Genomic DNA, 21274 nt, shown 5'->3' on the forward strand with positions numbered 1-21274 from the left:
GGAAATAAAAACCCTCGGTCATAGATTAGTCCAAGAACAAAATGAACAAATACATGTGGGTTAGTAGCAAATAAACCACGTAGCATTTAGTCACGATGATGCAAAAGTTCTCAACCTAAGGTCAAGTTCTACGTTCGACTAGGGTCAAGCTTTGGGTGACAAAAGGGTACCATGGTTAAGAGTTTGGACGCGTTAGCAAGGCAGCCTCCCTTGAGGGTGTATGCCAACGGGCGGCTCCGCGAGTTCGTGATGAAATCGAACTCGACTCCATGGTTTGGGTGAATTTAATAACTCGGATGAACCCTTATAGCCATGAGCGTTTTTGGGTTGATAGAGCTTAAATTCCCCGGGGCTAAGACGTATGTAGAACACATACGGTTTTTCAGAAAAATCGAAGGAAGTCAACTGTGAGAAGGGAAAATAAGCCACCGGACTGATTTTAGGACTGCCGTGACACGGCAGATTCTGCCGTGACACGGCAGTCAGAAAATCTGACTGGTGCCCTGTTTTTCTTCATACGCAATCGAGTTGTTCAATTTTTCCTACGGGATAAATCTAAATTCGACGTTAAAACGTCTTTGCTTATGCAAAAAATGCCAAATTAATCACAGGAATATTTTTCAAGAATCTTTCAAGTCTCATCCACTCATCTCAATTAAATACCGATCACTCAAATCGATAAATAACAAAGAATCCTCCCCAGTGGAGTCGCCAAATTGTAGGCGTCGTTCGAAGTGCGCCTACGTAAAAGCATAGTGTGAATATGCTTGGCACTCATAGGAAGTGGGAATTGACATATACGATTAGGGACAACGATTAGGGACAAGGAAAGTAGGGAGCCACCAACAAGTTTTTAAGGAACTTGTAAACCGTTCACGGATCATTTAAGGCAACCACAATTAAGGGACAACGAAGGCAACAACGATTGACCCGTGAAGGTTACACCCCATTCATAATCCATGAGATTACTAACTCCATATGGTTCGGAACCACGAAAAGAGGATCGGGGATGATGGTACGAAGTGAGTCATGGAGTCACATTCGCCCGTATTGGCCTCTACTCGATTCTTATAGTGAAAAGCATTCCTGTGATCTCAAAGGCATACAAACAAAATTCAATTCGCTCCAAACTATTATTATGCTAAATTGGTTTAATATTAATGCAACATATAGTTCTAAAATATCGTGATCACTTGATTAAATAACAAGATTAAAGGAACCTAAACCGGTTGTCCAAATTATTTTATTAGGCGTGATTTTCAATTACATATTCCCTTTAAACATGCAATATGGTGATCATAATAAATAATAATAGAATGAACATTAATATTGGAAGCAATATAGCAATAAATCCAACAATATAAAATCGTTAGAAAAATAATAGAAATAAAAGGAACATGATTCCTTACTTTGATTTTGTTTGCTTGCTACTATAAAAACAATAAACGCGTTAGTAACTTCAAGGAAAATTAAACAATAATTAAAATGGAATTAAATTAAACTAAATGAGAATTGATCTGGGGCCAAACCCTCAAACAGTTCTACCTTTCACGCCGTGGTTTAAGGACAGAACCCCGGGTAAAGTACGGACTCCTTGGAGTGCTTAAGGAAGGTATTTTGAAAGAGAGAAAGGTAGGCTAGTGTTTAGGCTAGAGCATAGAAGAGAAATGAGAGAATTAATTGGTGCCCCGTACATCAGAAATGAGGGGTTATTTATAGGAAAAATGTGCTGAGGGAATACACGGAACCCTAAAATGACAGAAACCCTAGAACAGTATCCCGTGACACGGCAAAGTGTACCGTGACACGGTAAACTCCACTGTCAGACGGGAGAGAATCCCGTGACACGGTACTCTTTTGAGTGACGCGGGATACTTTTAACAAACGGGGGAAGAAAACGCGTTAGGGTTTACGCGGAAGGGACACATACTGTACCCGTGTCACATCAGGTCTCCCGTGACACGGGATTCTTTGCCGTCAGACGGGAAAGATTCCCGTGGCGCGGGATTCCTTGCCGTGACACGAGACAGTTTTTACCCTTTTTTCCGTCCAAATTCATTTTTTAACCCTAATTTCATTCAGCATTTTAAGTGCCGATTGATAATTTCGGGCCATTTTTCTGATTTATTAAAATCGGGCTAAAATAAGAAAATAAATAAAAGGTTTGGGCCAAAATAAATAATAAAACAATAAAAGGTTTGGGCTGAAATTAAAACTATGCTTTTACCAAACACCAAGACTGATGCATGGACTATTCAGAAATACGGATTTAATTAAAGTTTAAGCACTCTCGGGATTAAATACTAAACCCGACCAATAGTGGCGGTGAAAGATTGTTCATCATCGGGTTTGGTTTTGGGGAGACATTTTTAGGTGTCTACAAATAATAATTCTAATGATGCTTTCTGTGAAAATTTTAGAATTGTAGGTCATTGGGAACAAGATTGCAGGAGTTCCGTGGAGCAAGTTAATGCCTTTCAAGCTTATAAGCAGAATGGCCCATACTCCAACACCTACAATCCTGGTTTCCAAAACCATCCATATCTTTCCTACCGGAGCACCAATGTTCAAAACCCGCCACCACCACAACAATCACAGGAACCACAACAACCACAACAGAAATATTACCATCCCAATACTAGCCAGAAAAACCAACCACAACAACCTTCCTCATCTTCTGACCCTGCTTTGACAGAAATTAGAGCTATGCTAGCTAGTATGCAAAAGCACATGGAGAGTAGAGATGCACAAATTGATTTAATCATATCCCATAATAAAATCGTAGATAATCAAATTGCGCAGATTTTCTCTACTCTACAAGCCCATCAACAGGGAGCCCTACCATCGCAGCCAACCAGACCTACAGATCAAGCTTTTGCAATTACTCGGAGAAGTGGTTCACACTATGATGAGCCTCCTATGCCCAGAGATGATGAACCTGTTTCAATGAAAAATGATAATCTTGATTCTGTTAAGCCAAACAATATTGCTAATAGCCCTATAGGGCTCAAGGGCAGTACTAATATTTCTGATAATACATTGCAGGGTACAACTCCAGGGAAGGTAGCAGCTCCAGATAAGAGCAGTAAAGCTCCAAAGCCAGTTATCAAACTTCCATTCCCCAATCGACATTTAAAAACATATTTGGATAAGCAGTTTGGTAAGTTTCTGGAGATGATTAAAGATTTGCAGGTAACGGTTCCTTTTACAGAACTAATTACACAAATTCCTGCATATGCTAAATTCATAAAGGAAATATTGACTAGAAAAAGGTCTATTAGTGAGGTAGAGACAGTCGCTTTTACTGCAGAATGTAGTGCCGTACTACAAAATAAATCTCCACCTAAACTGAAAGATCCGGGTAGTTTTTCCATCCCTTGTTATATTGGCAATCTAATGATTGGTAATGCATTATGTGATTTGGGTGCTAGTGTTAGTGTCATGCCATCGTTTGTGTGTTCCAAGCTAAATATGGGTACATTAAAAGCTACTAATATTACTCTGCAAATGGCCGACCGTTCTTTTAAATACTCCCTAGGTGTTTTAGAGGATGTTCCTGTTAGAGTAGGTAAATTTTATATACCTGTTGATTTAGTTGTTCTTGATATGGCTGAGGATTTGCAAACTCTAATTATTTTGGGTAGACCATTCTTTAATACTGCAGGAGCAATTATAGATGTGAAATGTAGTAAACTGACACTATCAGTAGGGGATGATAAAATTATTTTCAATTTGAATAATGCCCCTAAAAGCCCCATGACAGAGGAGAAATGTTTAAGTATTGATGTGGTTGATAATTGTTCTAATAAGCCCCAAGCTCTTGTTAAAGATCCCTTGGAGGCGGTATCTTGTGTTGCATCTTTCTACAGGAAAACTAGCATGTGGAAAGAGGAAGTGGATGCAATAGAAAGAGGCCTATACTGTGAAGGGCTTGGTTTTGAAGATGAGGAAGTGGAGACAAGTAAACAAGCTGCGGAAACTGAACTATAATGAGAGTTCCACCTGATCAAGTAACAATAGCTCAGTCAAGTGAGGTACCAAGGCAAATTAAGGCCAAAGAGGTGCCCATTGCAAGTAGTCGTAAGGAACCCCCAGTTCAATCCACGGGAGATCCGCCCGACCGGGCGAAGTCGAGCCCGATCGGGCGCGAGAGGAAGGAATATTGTGGCCTTAATTTCGCCCGACCGATCGGGCGCGAGAAGAGGTGCGTATACGACAAATTTCGCCCGACCGGGTGCGTAAAAGAGCTTCGTCGAGGACACAAAATCGCCCGATCGGGCGAGGAACTGCCCGATCGGGCACGAAGTTAGCAAGTTTCTGTCCCTATATTTGCCCGATTAGGCGAAAGGCCGCCCGATCGGGCCCACCCCCCTTCTCCCGTTCTATTTTTCTTCTTTCTTTCTCCTTTTTATTTATCTTATCTTTTTATCTTTTCTTTACCTTTTCTCTCTCTAAAAGCCAGATTTCGTTTAGCCGCGCCGAGCTAATCCTTGAGTCAATGAGGACATTGTTTGATTTTGGCTTGGGGGAGTTTTGGATTGAGGTATGGTTTCTTTCTTTTTTTATTGCTTTCTAGTATAGTTTTACTGCTTTGAAAAAAAAAGATGAAAAAATAAAAAAAAATTGAAAAATCAAAAAATCAAAAATCCAAAAATACGTTCCAATGAATTGTAAATCATGCTTCCTGTGCCCCATACTTGAAAATTGTTTTGATTTTTGGTATATGATGATGAGCATTGTGGATAGGTTAGCCATGATTTGAAGTTTAATTGCTCGGATGCCTTAACATGCATCAATTTTGCCCAACTACTTGTGAATATAGTGCTTGACTAGTTGACTTAGTTAGGAATTGTGTGTTAGTTCCTGGTATGTCAATGAAGTTGAGTACTGGTTTTTAACTTTGAGTAATGTTTGTATGACTCATTAATATGCACATTGAGGAGGACGAAGGTGTTTGTTCTTTTAGGTGACCTTCAGATGATTTTAGATACATATGTTCCCTTCTTGCTACCCATGTTGTTGCCTTGACTTTTTATTGTTTATTTAGCCACATTACAAGCCTATTTAAGCCCCATTGGTTACTAATCCCAAGCTTGGCTTGGGGGAGCTAATAGTGAGTGAGGTGAGGGAGTTTGTAGTGTGTTTATTTATTTGCACAATGTGGGTGGATATGAGGAGTTATTTGTTCTTATATGTTGATTGGAAAAAAAATCGAAAAAAGTGTTCAAAAGTTGAAATTCCAACGTGAGATATTAAGAAAGAAAAAAAAAGAGCAAAAAGAAAAAAAAATGTTTAATGTTCAAATGTTTTAAGTGGAGGTTGATCAAAAGAAAGAAAGAAATAAGATTATGGGTTTCAATGGAAAATTCAAGTTTGGAAAATAAAGTTTGTTATTCACTCAATTTTACATTGTTATACTTTTGTGAGTGAAATTGTAAGTGTTGGGATTTGTTTGATATGATTGGAGTTGTTTGGTGAATTTTTGGTGGAGTTAAGTTATGTTGGAGATGATTGGTCATTATTTATTTTTGACCTTGGTTTTATTAGGATATGGCTCCCTTAAGCATGACTTTACTCTTACATTTTCCCAAATATTTCCTACCCTTTCCCCTAGCCTTACATTACATAAAGACCTTCCGACCTTTGTGCGTAGAGTTGTGTGAATGTGAAATTAGTCGTTTATCAATGCAAAGGATGACTTGACATATTCTGAGTCGACTATTTAGGTTGAGTGTATGTTTTCTTAAACACACGGGTGTTGTGAGTTGGGAGAGCATTGTTCACATTAAAGGGGTTGGGATGGAAAGCGATTGAGTGATTGGACGGATGAGATTGGTTGATGTTGAAGCATGTTTGTTAGATTTGCCTTGAATTAGTTGTTCTTGATTTTGATTAATTGGGGTGAGGCGTGTTTTATGTATTCATTGATGAGCTCTTTGCTTAGGGACAAGCAAAGGTTTGGCTTGGGGGAGTTTGATATGTCTATTTTATATAGTATTTTACTCCCGTCCCTTGGTCATAATTGGTAGTGTTTTTGGCTCTTTTGGGCCACTTTTATTACTAATTTGTGTTTTCTAGTGTTTTTGTAGTTTTGGTTGAATTTTGTAGGGAATTGCACATTTGGAGCATCTTCCCGAGATTTTATGGAGTGACTACAAGCATTGGGGGAGCACGACCAGTTTTCGTGGCCCAGGGCCGGTTAGAGTCATCAAACCGGTGATTAAGGGCTAGACATATGAGATACCAAGCATTAGACACCGAGTATTCAAGCCCCAAAGTGGAAATCCGGAATGGGCTAAGAAGTGAAGCCCAATCGAAGTCCAAGCAAAGCCGAGCCCGATCGGGCAACCTTTGGCTCGATCGGGCGGCTGCCCAGAATCAGAGGGCAAGGAAAAAGGCGGGCCCGATCGGGCGCGTGTTTCTGGAGGGAGATTAGGCGTCGTTTTACTTTGTTTTAACTTAGGATTTTCTAGCTTAGTATAAGTACGCTTTTGTTAAGCGAGTTGAGGACGAAAACTCTCTCTTTCTCTCTCTAACTTTTCTCTCTCTCCCCTTAATTAAACTCTTAGTATTATTTTCTCTCTCTACAACTTTACACTTTGTTCTCGATTCAACTCATTATTTCCGTTAACTTTGGTAACGATTTCTTCTCTATTAATTTCAGTAATTTTATTTCTTTATTTTATCATGACTTGTTTAATTGCTTTGATTAGTTTAGATTTAATTATGCGTGAGTAATTTTCTTTCTAGGGTTTATGGGGATCCAAAAATAATATGAAGGGGTAATTTATTGTTATTGATTGTCAATGCTTAATTAATTTCCTATTGATTGATTTAATGCTATGCAACTAGATTTGCGCAGGTCTTTTATGTATGAGTTTAGCAATATTAATTCGAGATTCGAGAGATGAGAGTTGATATTTAGGCTTAATAGTTTCAATAGGCAGGTTAATTTATAAATGGTTAAGTAGAGATTCGAGAGATGAGATTTAATACCGGTAGATTAATTCTGTGATTGTAATACGTAGCGAAAGCCCTTTATGATCTGATTAATTGATGCCTTAATGATTGATAATTATGTTTTACCCTGAAATGTTATTTATTGGTGAACCTATGCCCTAGGCTTTTAACCCTTGATTTTCTCTATCCTTTAATCTTAGTAGTTTAGTTTCCCTTTGATTATCTTATTTTGTTACTTAATAGTTTAGATTGCTTATATTAATTAGGAATAAAAAGATTTGTTTCCCTGTGGAATCGACCCTACTTCCCTATCTGCATTACTTAGAGGATTTAGGAATTATTTTTGATTGGGTGATACGACTTTAGCCTGTCAGTGTTAAAGGAAAACCTGGCACAACATCAACCTAACAACTCAGCTTCAGTTCGTCATTTACAGCAATTGGGGGACCTAAAGCTTGCGACTTTTTCCTACTTTACTGACATAGATTCGAGAATCTGACAAAGAAAGGTACTTTAAGCATCTTACTATACTTAGTGTGTGTAATTGGGGTTTAGTTTTGGATTTTTTAGGTTAAATTTGGGGATTTGTGGAAAATATATTATAAACCCTAATTTTGTGAATCTGTGACATTTTTGTCATGTATTACTGTCTGCTTGTTGCTGAATTGATTAATTATAAATTGTAGTTGGGTCTGTTGAATTGGATATGATTTCATTATTTAATTGTTAATTGCTGATGTTAATTAATCGGGTGTTCTTGAATGTTGTGTAAATTTTGGATTGATTTCAGATATGGTTTTGCTTCTTTATTTGTTGTGTTTGTTACAGAATGGACAAAGTGCATATTAAATTGACATTGGGTGGTGCCTATATTCCCTCTTTAATTGGTAAACAAAAAAAAAAAAAAAAAAAAAAAAAAAAAAAAAAAAAGGTTATTAAGTTGAGATGGGGGATGGGTATATTAGATGAAAAATGTTTGTGTTTCAAACATTGATGTTCACTTTATAAGGGAATCTGTTGTCCATGGCTTTGTGTATGTCAATGTTCTGCCCCCTAGCAGTTTAAGTGATGGTATAGACAGAAGGGGAGGACATTTACAACTAGTAAGAGGGATTTGGTGAATAGTGAGGAGATAAAAGGCTTGTTAGAAACAGTGAATAAGAAGGGGGTTATTGAGGTGTTTGTGACAACTAGTGAACTATCCAGGCCATTCCCAACACACCTTTTAAGCTCATAGATGGGAATGCATTAAGTCTAGAAGAAGAAAAAAACACAAAAGAGATCCACTTGTACCCAGATTAAAGCCCAACCCAAATACCTCCAGCCCAAAACAGAAGAGCCCTATTAAACAACCACTTAGAAGAAGCCCTAGGTTCTGCAGTAAAGGTAAGGGGAAGCTTGAGTTGAGTGCTGCTATTCCTAATAGATTAACTGCAAAAGATAAGGGGAAAGGAAAGCTGTATGAGGAGCAAGGAGAAGGGACAGAGAAAAGTGAAGTGAATAGGGAGTTATTTAAGGATAATGAAGGGGAGTTCAATTTATCAGATCTGTCTGACAGTGATCTTAGTGATCCTGACATAGAATGGAGTGAAGGGGAAGAGGACTTCTATGATGATGTTGATGATGAGGAATGGTTGAGACAGAATACAGAGGTCCTTGCCTGTGAAGTAAATGGGAGTTTGAACTTGAGTGAGGGTGTTCCTAGGAAGGTTAGTGTTCCTATAGGTAAAGTTGACAGGAATTTGAGGGAGATTGATGTGACTGTCCAAGAGGAGGATGAAGAGGATTTTGATGAGCTCAAAAGTGATAATGGTGATTCTGATGTGGATGAGGACTTAGGTCCATGGTTTAATGGTGAAACTGACTTCAACGGGCCCATCCAGTTACTGAGAGGGCAGAGGTTCGATAGTGTTTATGTTCTTAGGAAAGCATTGAGAGTCATGCAATAGAAAATAGGTATGAATACTATTTTTTTCATAATGACACAAAGAGACTGACTATTCATTGTAAGAAGAGGTGTAACTGTGTATACAACAAGAAGACTAGTAGACTACCTAAGTGTGTGTGCAGGAAGACTATCAAGTGTCCTTTTAAGGTTTATGTTGCAAGATTGATGAAGTCAGAAACTTGGCAGATTAAGACACTGAAGTTGAAGCATCTTTGTATGAGAACACAGATGAATAAGAAGGTAACAGCTGAGTTTATAGCAGAAAGATACTTGGAAGAGTTTAGGACCAATCCAACATAGAAGATAAAACAAATTCAAGAGAGAGTTTTGATTGACCTTGGGATTAAGGTGAGTTACTTTAAGCCTTGGTTGGCCAGGAGCAGGGCAAAGCTCATAATATTTGGTTCAGCAGCTGAGCAGTATGCTATGGTTTGGAATTATGGCAAGGCACTTATTGTGCATAATCCTGGGACTGGCTATGTAGTTGTTGTTGATGGGATTGATTCACCTGAACCTCCCCTTTTTTTGAGGATGTATGTGTGTCTTGCTCCATTAAGAGATGGCTTTGTGGTTGGATGCAGAACTATAATAGGGGTAGATGGTTGCCATCTTAAGAGTGCTTACTCTGGTCAAATATTAGTTGTTGTAGCAAAGGATGGGAATAACAGTATCTTTCCCATAGCATGGGCAACTGTTGAATGTGAGAGCAAAGAGACATGGGGTTGGTTTCTGGAAAACTTGTCGCATAACATAGGAGGTCAAGATAAAGGTGAAGGCTTGACATTTATGTCTAACAGACAAAAAGTATGTTGTTTTTCTTTCTTTTTTTTTCACCATTTTTGAGTATTTTGTTGAATCACTGTTGTGTACTAAAGGAAGTTTAAAATTGATGTGATTGTAGGGTCTGTTAGAAGCTTTTGAGTCTGTTGTGCCTAAAGCTGAGCCCAAGTATTGTGTGAGACACATTTGGTCTAACTTCAAACTTCAATTCCAAGGGTCTCTATTCAAAGAGTTATTCTGGAATGCTGCAAGGGCTTGTACTGTGGTAAGTGTGTCTATTTTTGTAATCATTTGGTTTTGTGGATATTTCTGTACTCCATTGGTTTTGTGTGTCTGTAGGTGTGTGTGTTTTAATTTAGTATGCATTTGGTCAGACTGATTTTGAGGTAGCTATGGAATCAATCAACTTTTTGTTTGAAGATGCATATGACTACCTAGTAAACATTCCCCCCAACATTGGTCTAGACATGCATTTTCTCCTACTTGCAAATCAAACATGTTGTTAAACAACTTGTGTGAAACATTCAACGCTGTGATAAGGGATGCTAGGGATAAGCCAATTCTAACTCAAATGGAATGGCTTAGACGATATATGATGAAAAGAACCAATGATAAGTGGATGGTAGCACAAGAGTGGGAAGGGTTGTGTGTGCCTTTTGTGAAAAAAGTGTTTGATGGGTTGGAGAAATATGCTAGGACTTGCAAGGTCATTTCAGGTAGGGGTGAGACCTATAAAGTGGAGTACAAAGAGGACACATGTGTTGTAAATCTTGAAACAAGGTCCTGCTCATGCTACAGATGGGATTTAACAGGATTGCCCTGTGTGCATGGATTTGCTGCTATGCTTGACAACAAGGTTGATCCAGAGCTGTATGTGCACCCTTACTACCACAGGGAGACATACTTGGCTGCTTATGAGACCCCTCTCCAGCCAGTGCCTGGGACAAGCACTGGGATAAAGTGCATATGAGAGAGCCTCTGCCCCCTGCATTTAAAGTTCAACATGGAAGACCTAAAGCTAAGAAGAGGAGATTAGAACAGGGTGAAGGCACATCTGGTGGAAATGCAGATGGTGAAAAGGCAAAAAGGAGGAATTAGAGTAAGAATTATGGGGTTTTTGTCATTATGCCAAAACTTGTTCCCTAGAACCTGCACCGGCACCAACCCTGGTTGAAAACTCAACACCCCTAGGAGGCAGGCCAGCACTGAACACAACATGGATGAATGAGCAGAGAAGGAAGAGTCAAATTAGAGCTGCCAAGAAGGTAATTTGCTTTTTGAACTGTTTATATGACTTGTAAAAATGTATATTATCTAACTTTACATGATTTGGATGTGCAGAGTGCTGCATTAGGTGGTACTGCAGGCCCTAACAGCATAGGAAACAAGAAATTTCCTCTAGAAGTGGCAAAGGCTCAAGCCCAGGTACAAGCAACTGCACCATCCCAACCAAGTCAGTCTTCCCAACAATATGTATGTAAAGCATCAGCTAGCCAACCAGTGACAAGGAGCAGGAGAAAGATGGGAAATGTGCCAAATACCTCATCCTCACAGCCAATTCCAACCAAGAAAGTCAGAAGATCAAAGTTACCAATTTCAAGGGGGTTACATCAGCATCAATTCATGCACAAGGATGATGAGTGGGATACTCAACATGATTAAGAAATTGATGTATTTTGCCAACAAACTAATGTACTCAAAGTAGTTGACAGAGTTTCATTTGCTTTTGTGTAAGATATTGAACAAGTATTTGTGTAGGATATTAAGTCTTGTGTTTTGTGGAGCTTCCTAAACATACTGTCACTGCTGTTAAGTTTGACATCTTCTTTATGTTAGATTATGTCAGCATTTTGGATGACTTGACAATTAATCACATGTGTTTCATGTTTCATCAATTTGTTTATCTTATGAGTATGTACTAATTTGCCATAATATTTCCACCAAAAGTGTATTATTTCATTTCAATTGTCATAACATCCATACATCTCCATTATTAGCAATACAAACATTCATTTGAAACATAACACCTCATGCTACATATGTGTTGCTAAACTGTCAACCTAATACACATACCTAACACTAAAGCAAAACAACCAATCACAGCAGCTACCATACACAGATTCAATGAAGATGCATTCCTCCCTTGAAACTCTTTGCTCATCTTCTTCCTATCAGAACTCAAAGCCTTGCATTTGACCTTCAGGCTGTCAATCTCATTTAGCAAGCATCTTCTCTACCCAGAAGCATCATCAACTTCTCTATTCTAGTTAGCAATGAACCCTTTAGCAATTTCTTATCCAAGAGCAAGTTGTTAATCACCTCTCTTTGCCAAGGAGTACCATCTGGTTGATAAATCCACTCAAATGATTTATATCCCCTTGATTCAGTAATTGGATCATAGAATTTGCAGCTTCTGAATTTACGACCTAGGTTTTCCCTAGTCTAAGAAGTGAGCTTTGCAAAAGGAACTCCACATTGACATCTTCTCTCTTTTGGAGGAGAATAACTCAAAGAAGACATTATGAGCTGCAAAATCAAACTGAACAACTACATTACATGTACCAAATAATTGGAATCAGCAATTAGTAAACCTAATTCCTAAATACAAACAGTATTTCAAAAAACCCCAATTTCAAAATAAACATGAACCCTAATTTTATGACACTCAAGCTTTGTTTAAATTGACAAGTTATGTCAACAAATTATGGTTCAGAAACCTTCGTACATCAATTACAAACAAAATTCAAACAACAAAATTGAATCAAATCACGCTGAAGACTCGATTGAATTTGGAAACGAACAACTTACCAAAATTGATTCAATTCAGACTTCAATCTATCAATTTCTTTGAGGTACCGCTGTTTTTAGGGTTCTTTGCGATGAATTTGTTGCAAATTGGGAGAAATTGGAAGATTTTTGGAGAATTGGGTGAATTTGATCAAAAAAGGACGAAGAAAGAGTTATACAGGTCGGAAAATCGTGACCAAATGGAGGAAAAATCAAAAAAAATAGCCGTTATAGTGGGGCTCACATCATTTTTCAATCACCGGACTTCACTTTTGGTGGTAATAAACAACTTTAATTTTTTTAATTTGGTGGTAAAATAAAACTTTTAGAAGATTTGGTGGTAAAAAACATTTTTTGGAAATTTTTTGGTGGTAAAAGTCAAAATTTCCTAAAACAAATTAGGGAGACTTTGTATTAATTAATTAATGACTTGATGTTGAACTATTTATTTTAATCATGATTTTGAAGACATGTATCTATATTAAAGCTTTATTTCTATAATCGTATTAGACGCTAAAAAAAATGTATTATAATTCGGATTTTCAGATCGGATCCAAATAACCGAATTTTAATTCGGATTGGATTGGAAGAGAAATTCGGATCGGATGGGAAAATTAAAAACTGAATTATATTTCGGATTGGATCGGATTTGGACTAAATCCAAACCGAAAACCGAACGGACACCCCTATATACAAGACTACTTTTTGGGTGGTTAGATTCTATTTCCCGCAACAACAATTGAGTGGGGACTAGATACTAATCACTCAAAATTAATCTCCGAATCCGAATTAACTTAAAGGGTAAATCATGTGAAACACCCAAAAAAAAAATACAAAGTACTTTTGTCCATTTGATAATAACGTTATCAGGCAACCCTATGGGTTATGGGTCAGCTAGAAACACAATCCCTGAGGAATACAACAATATGTAATTTTATTTGAAATTTTTCTCTAATTTTGAGTGGAGTACAATATAGGGGAATAAGAAATCGAGAGAGAAAGAAGAGGAAAATAGAGTGAGAAGGTAGTTAGTGGACCCTACATCTCATCACACTAGCCAAGTAGGTGCGAAGTTTTGATGTTTTAAAAAAATAGGTTTTTTTTTACTTTTACCACCAAAAACAATCAAAAGATTGTTTTTTACTACCAAAACTTCTAAAATTTTTATTTTACCGCCAAAAAAACACTAATTAGTAATAACCCTGCTCCTCAATATTATTCTCTACTCTCTCTAGTCTCTACTCCTTCAAATTGTCACGGTGTTAAATTGCCTTCTGAATTTACCTCATGCTCCCTCCGTCCCTTAATACAATGCCTTTTTCTCTTTATTATGTGAGTAATAAATGTTAAAAAGAGGCTTTGTATTAAGGGACGAAGGAAGTACTATAAATCATAATGAGGGTTCATTACTTTTTTTCATACGTTCACTACCTTTGATCCCACTAATTTTCACTCCCGTCAACTCTATCCAACCAAAAATTTTTATATAAAATTACACCCCTAAGAGCAAACAACGGGATAGAAGGAGCTGAGTAATGTGTTTTTGTGTAAAATGCCCATGCTTCCTTTAGGGTCCATTCACTTCACCTTATTTTTGCTGAACTGAAATCATTTTTGCTGAACTGAAATTATTTTTATTGATTTTTTTATTATATTTCTTCTTTAAGTTTACTGATTTTTACTGAAATGAAATTATTTTTGCTGAACTGAACTTATTTTTATTGAATTGAAATTAATTTTACTGAACTGGAATTAATTTTACTGAATATTATTTTTTTAAGGTAAAGTGAACAAGGCTTTATTCTATCTATATAAGGATCATTACGAATAATCATTTAAATAATTAAATTTTGGAAATTTTGACTTTTACCACCAAAAAAAATCAAAAAATTATTTTTTACCACTAAAACTTTTATTTTACCACCAAAAAAATTTCTAAAAATTGTTTTTTACTACCAAACGGCAAGATTACCGTTAAATCTAACGGCTTAAAAAAATTTCCTTCGAATTTCGTGCGCAAAATATGTTTTTCATAAGTTTAGGGGGGCACTTTAGTCATATGGTTCCAATTTGAGGTCAAAATTGACAAAAAATGATCGGAAATGTCTCGTTTTGCGTGTTCACGCAAATCGAGGTTTTTTAAACACGCAAAACGAGGCATTTCTGATCATTTTTTGTCAATTCTGACCTCAAATTGGTTCCATAGGACCAAAGTGCCCCCCAAAACCCCTAAAGAGCATGTGTTTGACACGAAAATCGAAGAATTTAAAAAATTCCGTTAGGTTTTTTACGACAGGTGGTAAAAAAAACAACTTTTAATTTTTTATTTGGTGGTAAAATAAAAGTTTTAGAAGTTTTGGTGGTAAAAAACATTTTTTTGATTTTTTTTGGTGGTAAAAGTCAAAAAATCCTTAAATTTTAGTCACTTTTCAAAACATAAAAACTCAATTTAATAGGATCAAATAACAAAGGTGTTGCTCTAAGTCTAAATATCATACATGCACAAACAAGATCAATACATTCAATAAAGTGCTGGTTTGCCTTAATTCCTACTCAAATATTTTCTAGGCCAACTTCTAAGTTCTAAGCACCAATCAATCAATCAATCAATCAAAGCCTTAATCCCAAAAGTGGGGTCGGCTAACATGAACCAAATTTGATTATTCCGTGTAGTCATCAACATAAATCTTTCTCCTCCATCCCTTACGATCCAAAACTTCATCCTCACGTAAATCCATGCACTTCATATCCTTCCTCACTCCTTCCAACCAAGTCATCTTTGGTCTCCCTCTTCCTCGTTTAATCCCTCCATGGTCCCACTCTTCCACTCTTCGCACCGGTGCACCCTCGGGTCTCCGTCTTACATGTCCAAACCAACGCAGACGATTTTCCCTTAATTTATCTACAATGCCCGCCACACCTACTTTCTTGCGAATAACCTCATTTCTGATTCTATCTCTTAAAGTGTTTCCACACATCCACCTTAACATGCGCATTTCCGTAACCTCCATCTTTTTAATATGCTCTTTCTTAGAAGCCCAACATTCTGTACCATAGAGCAACACTGGTCTTATGGCAGTCCTGTAGAATTTTCCCTTCAACTTTAAGGGAATGCTGCGGTCGCATAGCACTCCCGTGGCCGCTCTCCATTTAAGCCACCCTGACTTAATCCTGTGGGTCACGTCTTGATCAATGTCACCATTCTTCTGGATGATCGACCCTAGGTACTTAAAACATTCACTCATGGTCAAATCCTTTCCATCCAAACTCACCACTTCATTGCTTGTCCCCCTCTGAGTGCCAAAACGACATACCAAATATTCAGTCTTACTCCGACTTAGCTTAAACCCTCTAGATTCCAACCTTTGCCTCCATTGCTCCAACTTGACATTAACCCCATCCTTAGTCTCATCCACCAAAACGATATCATCTGCGAACAGCATACACCATGGACCCTCATCTTGAATTGGTCTAGTTAATTCGTCTAGAACCGTTGCAAAAAGAAAAGGGCTTAATGCAGACCCTTGATGCAATCCGATTGTAATAGGGAAATCTTTTGTCAACCCTCCGCATGTCCTCACATTTGTTGACACATCCCGATACATATCCTTAACTAGGTCTACATACCTTCGTGGGATACCTTTCTTCAACATTGCCCACCAAAGTATCTCTCTTGGCACCTTGTCATATGCCTTCTCTAAATCAATAAAGACCATATGAAGATCTTTCTTCTTTACCCTATAAAACTCCATCATTTGTCTTATCAAATGGATTGCCTCCATAGTAGATCTCCCAGGCATAAAACCAAATTGGTTATCTGAAATGCTTGTGCATGCCCTCAACCTTTGTTCAATCACCCTTTCCCACAACTTCATAGTATGGCTCATAAGCTTAATTCCTCGATAGTTAGAACAATCTTGAGCGTCTCCTTTGTTTTTATAAACCGGGACCAAGGTGCTCTTCCTCCAATCTTGTGGGATCCTTGTAGCCGTCCATATCTTGTTGAAAAGGTTTGTTAACCAATCAATACCAATCTTACCCAAACACCTCCACACCTCTATCGGTACCCCATCAGGGCCAACCGCCTTCTTAGGTTTCATCTTCCTCAGTGCAATCTCCACCTCTACTCTCCTAATCCTTCGCACATACTCCATGTTGATTTCTTCATCACTCATAGAGGTATCTCCTATCACAACTCCATTACTTCCATTAAATAATTCATCGAAGTACCCCTTCCACCTGTCCTTGATGCCCTCCTCTTGCACTAGGACCATTTGGTTCTTATCTTTGACACACTTCACCATGCCAATATCCTTCCTTGCCTCTTGTCTTCTCTTTGCCATCTTATAAATGATCCTTTCTCCCTCCTTGGAATCAAGCTTTTCATAAACCTCCTGATATGCCTTTTCTTTTGCTTGGCGAACAGCTGCCTTTTCATAAACCTCCTGATATGCCTAAGTTCTAAGCACCAAATTATACAAATTAAACCATCTAATTTAGTAGTAAAAGTTCAAACAAGCTTTGCTATCTAGTAACTACAGAGTACTTGTTTTTATAGTTCAATCTTCCTTGTCATTGTACTTCAATCAGCTTAAGGTCTGTAACTTGACCGTGTCAAGGGAACAATTTCATCAATGGCACGAAATATGTAGACGTTAAAGACGGATAAGCACCCTTTCTGAATCAGCTCGAACACACATGAATCGTGCTCCTCCAAATTATTGTCAAGCACAAATTTTTTCCAGTTTGGATTGAAGTAGTGAAGAACCGTATTACGAGACTTAGTCAATCTGTATCCAACAATCCAGCTTCGGTCTCCGACCTGCAGCTTCACGTCCTGAGAGCCATGGACCATATGCTCTATTGCCCATTTCTTTGGGAGTCTCTGCTTACACATCCACATATAGAAGTTGTTAAATTACTAAACTATAGCATATCAAAAACGTGTGAATTATGTACTTACATACAATAAGAGTAACAAAGAATATTTGTATTCATTGAGGTTAGTAACGCGCTAGTATACAAATAAAAACGTAGTGAAATCCCACTCAACAATTTAGAATACTTTTTAACCTCTCTAATTAGTGGATGGATTACCCAACGGGCAAATGTAGGCATAGTCCTTCTAACATGGCCGAAGCCTTTCAACATTAGCAACTCGTTAATGAGTTAAAGGGCATTAGCTTGTCTTATTGACTTAACCTCATCACTTCTTGTACACAACTGCAGTCACACACTAAGATAGTAAGATGCAAAAGGGTAAACTTACAGATCTTCTCCACACTAAGATGTAGGACTGTAGTTCACATAGACCGAACCAAGTAAATTCTGTGTTATTAATTTTATCATCTCTGTTGTTTATACTAACTTTTCAGGTGTAAAACCAAATAATCTGATTCCCGGCATAAGAAACAAGATCATATGTTGCACATTTGAACCATGATAATAATTTTTGAGGTTGGGAAACAAGTAAAACTAACATGTTAACTAAAGGTTTGAGTTGCATTATTTTGGAACAGAGTAATAAATAAAATACTCACAATAGCTTAAACAAAAAATTTAATTAAAAAGAACTAAAGGGTAAAACAAACCAGCATAAATCCCCTGTAAACATGTATAGGCCGCAAGGTTATCTGAAGCATAGGCGGGCTCGGAATCTTCTTCTCTCTCTCAGTATATCTTTTAGTGCTCATAAATCTTGTAGCCTTTTCTAAAGCTCTTTCCTTTTCTTCTTCTGTAGGTTCCCTCCGATTAGATACGTAGCACATTCTGGTTCGAGAAGCTTTTTCTGCATAGCAATATGCTGATAAATTCATAGGAGTTAGAAAAGAAAAAATTTCGTCTGTCACCTATTTTCTTTCAAAGATATAAATTTGGCCAAAGATTCAAGGTAATAACATTTTTCTGATTTCTTGTATGTAATAGATTGAGCCTTACACTACATTTTGCATCGATATCAGCTTCAAAAGACTAATTATGCAGCAAATAATCAAGAATACACTGCCACAACCTTCATGATTTTAATCACCCACCAAAGATTGTCTTATAATTTGTATCTCCAATTCAAAACATCACTCTAAGATACACAGACAGACTACATTTTGCTATACTATTCCAAATAGGATTGTAGTCTGCTCGTAAATCAGTGATTGTTATGACACTGACAGGAAATTTCCCATGTGTTTGCTCTACTATGATTGCTAAATGCCTTAAAGATTTATTGTCCATTCTTATGAAAACATACAAATAAATTGTTCGTGAACAATTTCACTTACTTTGCTCTATGCCTCTATATCAGCTATTTAGAACAGCGGCGTGTTCACAAATTGGATCAACAAAATCCAATTAAGAGATCATTAGCCCAAGAGAGCATTTTTACTCCTGTTCCAAAGACCAAAATTTTCAGCTCAAAGATCATCTTAAAAAATGTTCATGTGTCTGTATTATCAGGTCAAAATTATTCCGCCACTAATACTATCAAAACAAGCCAACTCTTTTTTGTACTATCAGGTCATGTGTTTCGAGCATATATTGCTGAATTGCTCCATCTGCTGCTGCTACTTCATTCTATCATCTTAAAAATTGTTCAACAATCTTTTCAAAAAAAAAAAAAAAAAAAAAAAAAAAAAAAAAAAAAAGGATCAACAATCAACAAATACATCATTCATGAGCAACGACCCAACAGGAGCACATATACTGAGCCATATGCAGATCTAACAGCTCTACAAACACAGTTCAACATTTCCCCCTCAAGAATCGCGCTACATATATCATGAAATGCAAGTAGCACATGTATATCATGACAATCAATGTGGCATTATCAAAACATGTATATAAATAAACCTTCAAACTTTACCAGAACTCATGCAATTTGAATCACATAGTACATAATTTCTTAAAGATGGTGTTACAAGACTTGTCACCTGTAGTAGAGTAATATAATCTTGCCCTGGTTCTCCGCCTCCAAACAGCAGGCTGGTACTCAGACTCAGTTTGATAATCTTCCTCACTTAAATCAATAGTAGTAGCAGTGTCATACTCAGACTCGTGGTCATGGTCATGATCTTGATCATTGTCATTATATGTTCCTTCATCGTCCTCATCAACCACAATGGGTTTTTGCGAACTGCCAACAGCTGCAGCAGCAGCAGTAGCAGGAGCAGCAGCAGCAGCAGGAGCAGGAGCAGGAGCAGGAGTAGGAGCAGGAGCAGCAACAGGAGTACTCGTACCCAAACCATTGTTGTCACCAACCCTCTTGAACTGCAAAGAGCTTGTACAAGTAATATTCTGTGAGCTAGAAGAGGTATTACTCGCGAAGTGAGAGCCTTCCCTTTCACAACAATTCTCCCCGTTGAATACAGAGACTATAAACGATGAATCTCCAGCATAATGGAACACCACAATGTCATTGAATTCTATTCCATGATCACTAACAAACTTCTCCCATCCGTGAGAGAATTTCATCAAATCACTAACAAACTTCACTCTCCATTTGCTTTCATTTGGTCCGATTAGAGTACACCATGTTGAGAGTTTTTCTTTGAAACATTCTATGAATTTTTGAGGAATTTTCTACAAAACAAACAAAAACTTGTGATAAGTTGGGTAATTATATGGAAAGTTTGATATTTCCTCGTTTTTTTAAACTTGAACCCGCTGTAGTGTTACATTTGCTAATGCACAATCAATATGACACGTTTAATACCTCTACTAAATTTATATATTAGTAATATTTTGAAAGCATACCGAAGACAAATCTAACAAACAAGCTAAGATTTCACTGACTATACTTATCGTTAATCACAAGTTATGTTCACTAGTGATAAGTTGAGTAATTATATGACAAGTTTAATACTTCCTCGGTTCATAATAAATTAACCATTTGAAGTTTAAAGCTAGATAATGCACAATTAATATTCAAGTTTAACACTCTTTCTATGCTTACCTTATACTAATTCTATAAAATGTTGATATTAAGATAGTTTGAAAGTAAATTCTCGGTGATTGCACTTCTCTTTATACACAATCACAAATTATGTTCTTGTAAAACATGCTAGAAACTTTAGAGTAATTTTCTACCAAAATAATAAGTTTTAAATAAAAAATAAAATAAATAAAAAAAAAAAAAAATAAAAAAAAAAAAAAAAAAAACTCAAGTAAAAACTTGGCTAATAATAATGAGTTAAATAAAATGGTAAATAGCATGAAAATTACCAGTTGTTGATGGAAATTGTTGGCCATGATCACAAGAAATTGGTGATTTGTTGAAGGAAAGTCACGCCAATAATGGTAATCTTCCTTAATTTTACACCATTGGCATTTTTTTGCCATTTTTACTAGAGCTAAGCTTAGAAGATAGAAGCTTAGAGGAAGAAAAAGTGAAGGAAAGAGAAATAGAGTTTTGGAATCAACAAGTACAGTAAATATTAAAGAGATTAAGAGAGCATATCTTTTGGCAGAAGATCATAATATATGGTTGAATTTCAGTTGATACAAGTACATAACAGTAAATGAGGACAGAGGAAATTGGTAAATGTTTACTGCTAAAGCATTGAGAGTTTCCTATTTAAGGAAAGAAAAGATTACTTGCTTTTATGGCCTGTCATATTCACCAAGTATATGAAAAAGGAAATTTTTGTATCAATTTTTGTTTTATATCAAGATTTTATGATGTTTTGTGCAAGTCTACAGCTAAGTCAAATACTCATACATAGAGTACTTTCTTCTGTTAGATATAATGTGTATTAGTAACACTTTTTATCTCTAAACTTAAGTAATAATGGGTAACCCGAAGGGTTA

The 21274-nt window shown here is 36.9% G+C and overlaps 2 protein-coding genes across 2 annotated transcripts; one reads left to right on the top strand and one right to left on the bottom strand.

Annotated features, from left to right (window-relative positions):
- Nucleotides 1-10184: 10184 nt before the first annotated feature.
- On the top strand, nucleotides 10185-10658 carry LOC145578175 (uncharacterized). Its single transcript, XM_081635545.1, has one exon. It carries the CDS (start codon nucleotides 10185-10187, stop codon nucleotides 10656-10658), a length of 474 nt encoding a protein of 157 aa, XP_081491671.1.
- A 6408-nt stretch (nucleotides 10659-17066) lies between these two features.
- On the bottom strand, nucleotides 17067-20806 carry LOC145578176 (B3 domain-containing protein REM16-like). Its single transcript, XM_081635546.1, has 4 exons — nucleotides 20690-20806; nucleotides 19399-20047; nucleotides 18067-18263; nucleotides 17067-17360 (listed from the first exon to the last, which is right to left on the bottom strand). Exons 1-4 carry the CDS (start codon nucleotides 20804-20806, stop codon nucleotides 17067-17069), a joined length of 1257 nt encoding a protein of 418 aa, XP_081491672.1.
- Nucleotides 20807-21274: the final 468 nt, after the last annotated feature.

The sequence above is a fragment of the Chenopodium album genome, chromosome 14, assembly GCF_948465745.1.
Source record: "Chenopodium album chromosome 14, dcCheAlbu1.1, whole genome shotgun sequence".
Classification (NCBI taxonomy): Eukaryota; Viridiplantae; Streptophyta; class Magnoliopsida; order Caryophyllales; family Amaranthaceae; genus Chenopodium; species Chenopodium album.

Coding starts and splice junctions, on each gene's coding strand:
- LOC145578175 (XM_081635545.1), top strand. CDS start 10,185: ATGTTGTTAAACAACTTGTGTGAAACATTCAACGCTGTGATAAGGGAT.
- LOC145578176 (XM_081635546.1), bottom strand. CDS start 20,806: ATGGCAAAAAAATGCCAATGGTGTAAAATTAAGGAAGATTACCATTAT. Junction 20,048..20,689: donor ACAATTTCCATCAACAACTG/GTAATTTTCATG, acceptor TTTGTTTTGTAG/AAAATTCCTCAAAAATTCAT. Junction 17,361..18,066: donor TTTACAGGGGATTTATGCTG/GTTTGTTTTACC, acceptor ATGTGTAAGCAG/AGACTCCCAAAGAAATGGGC.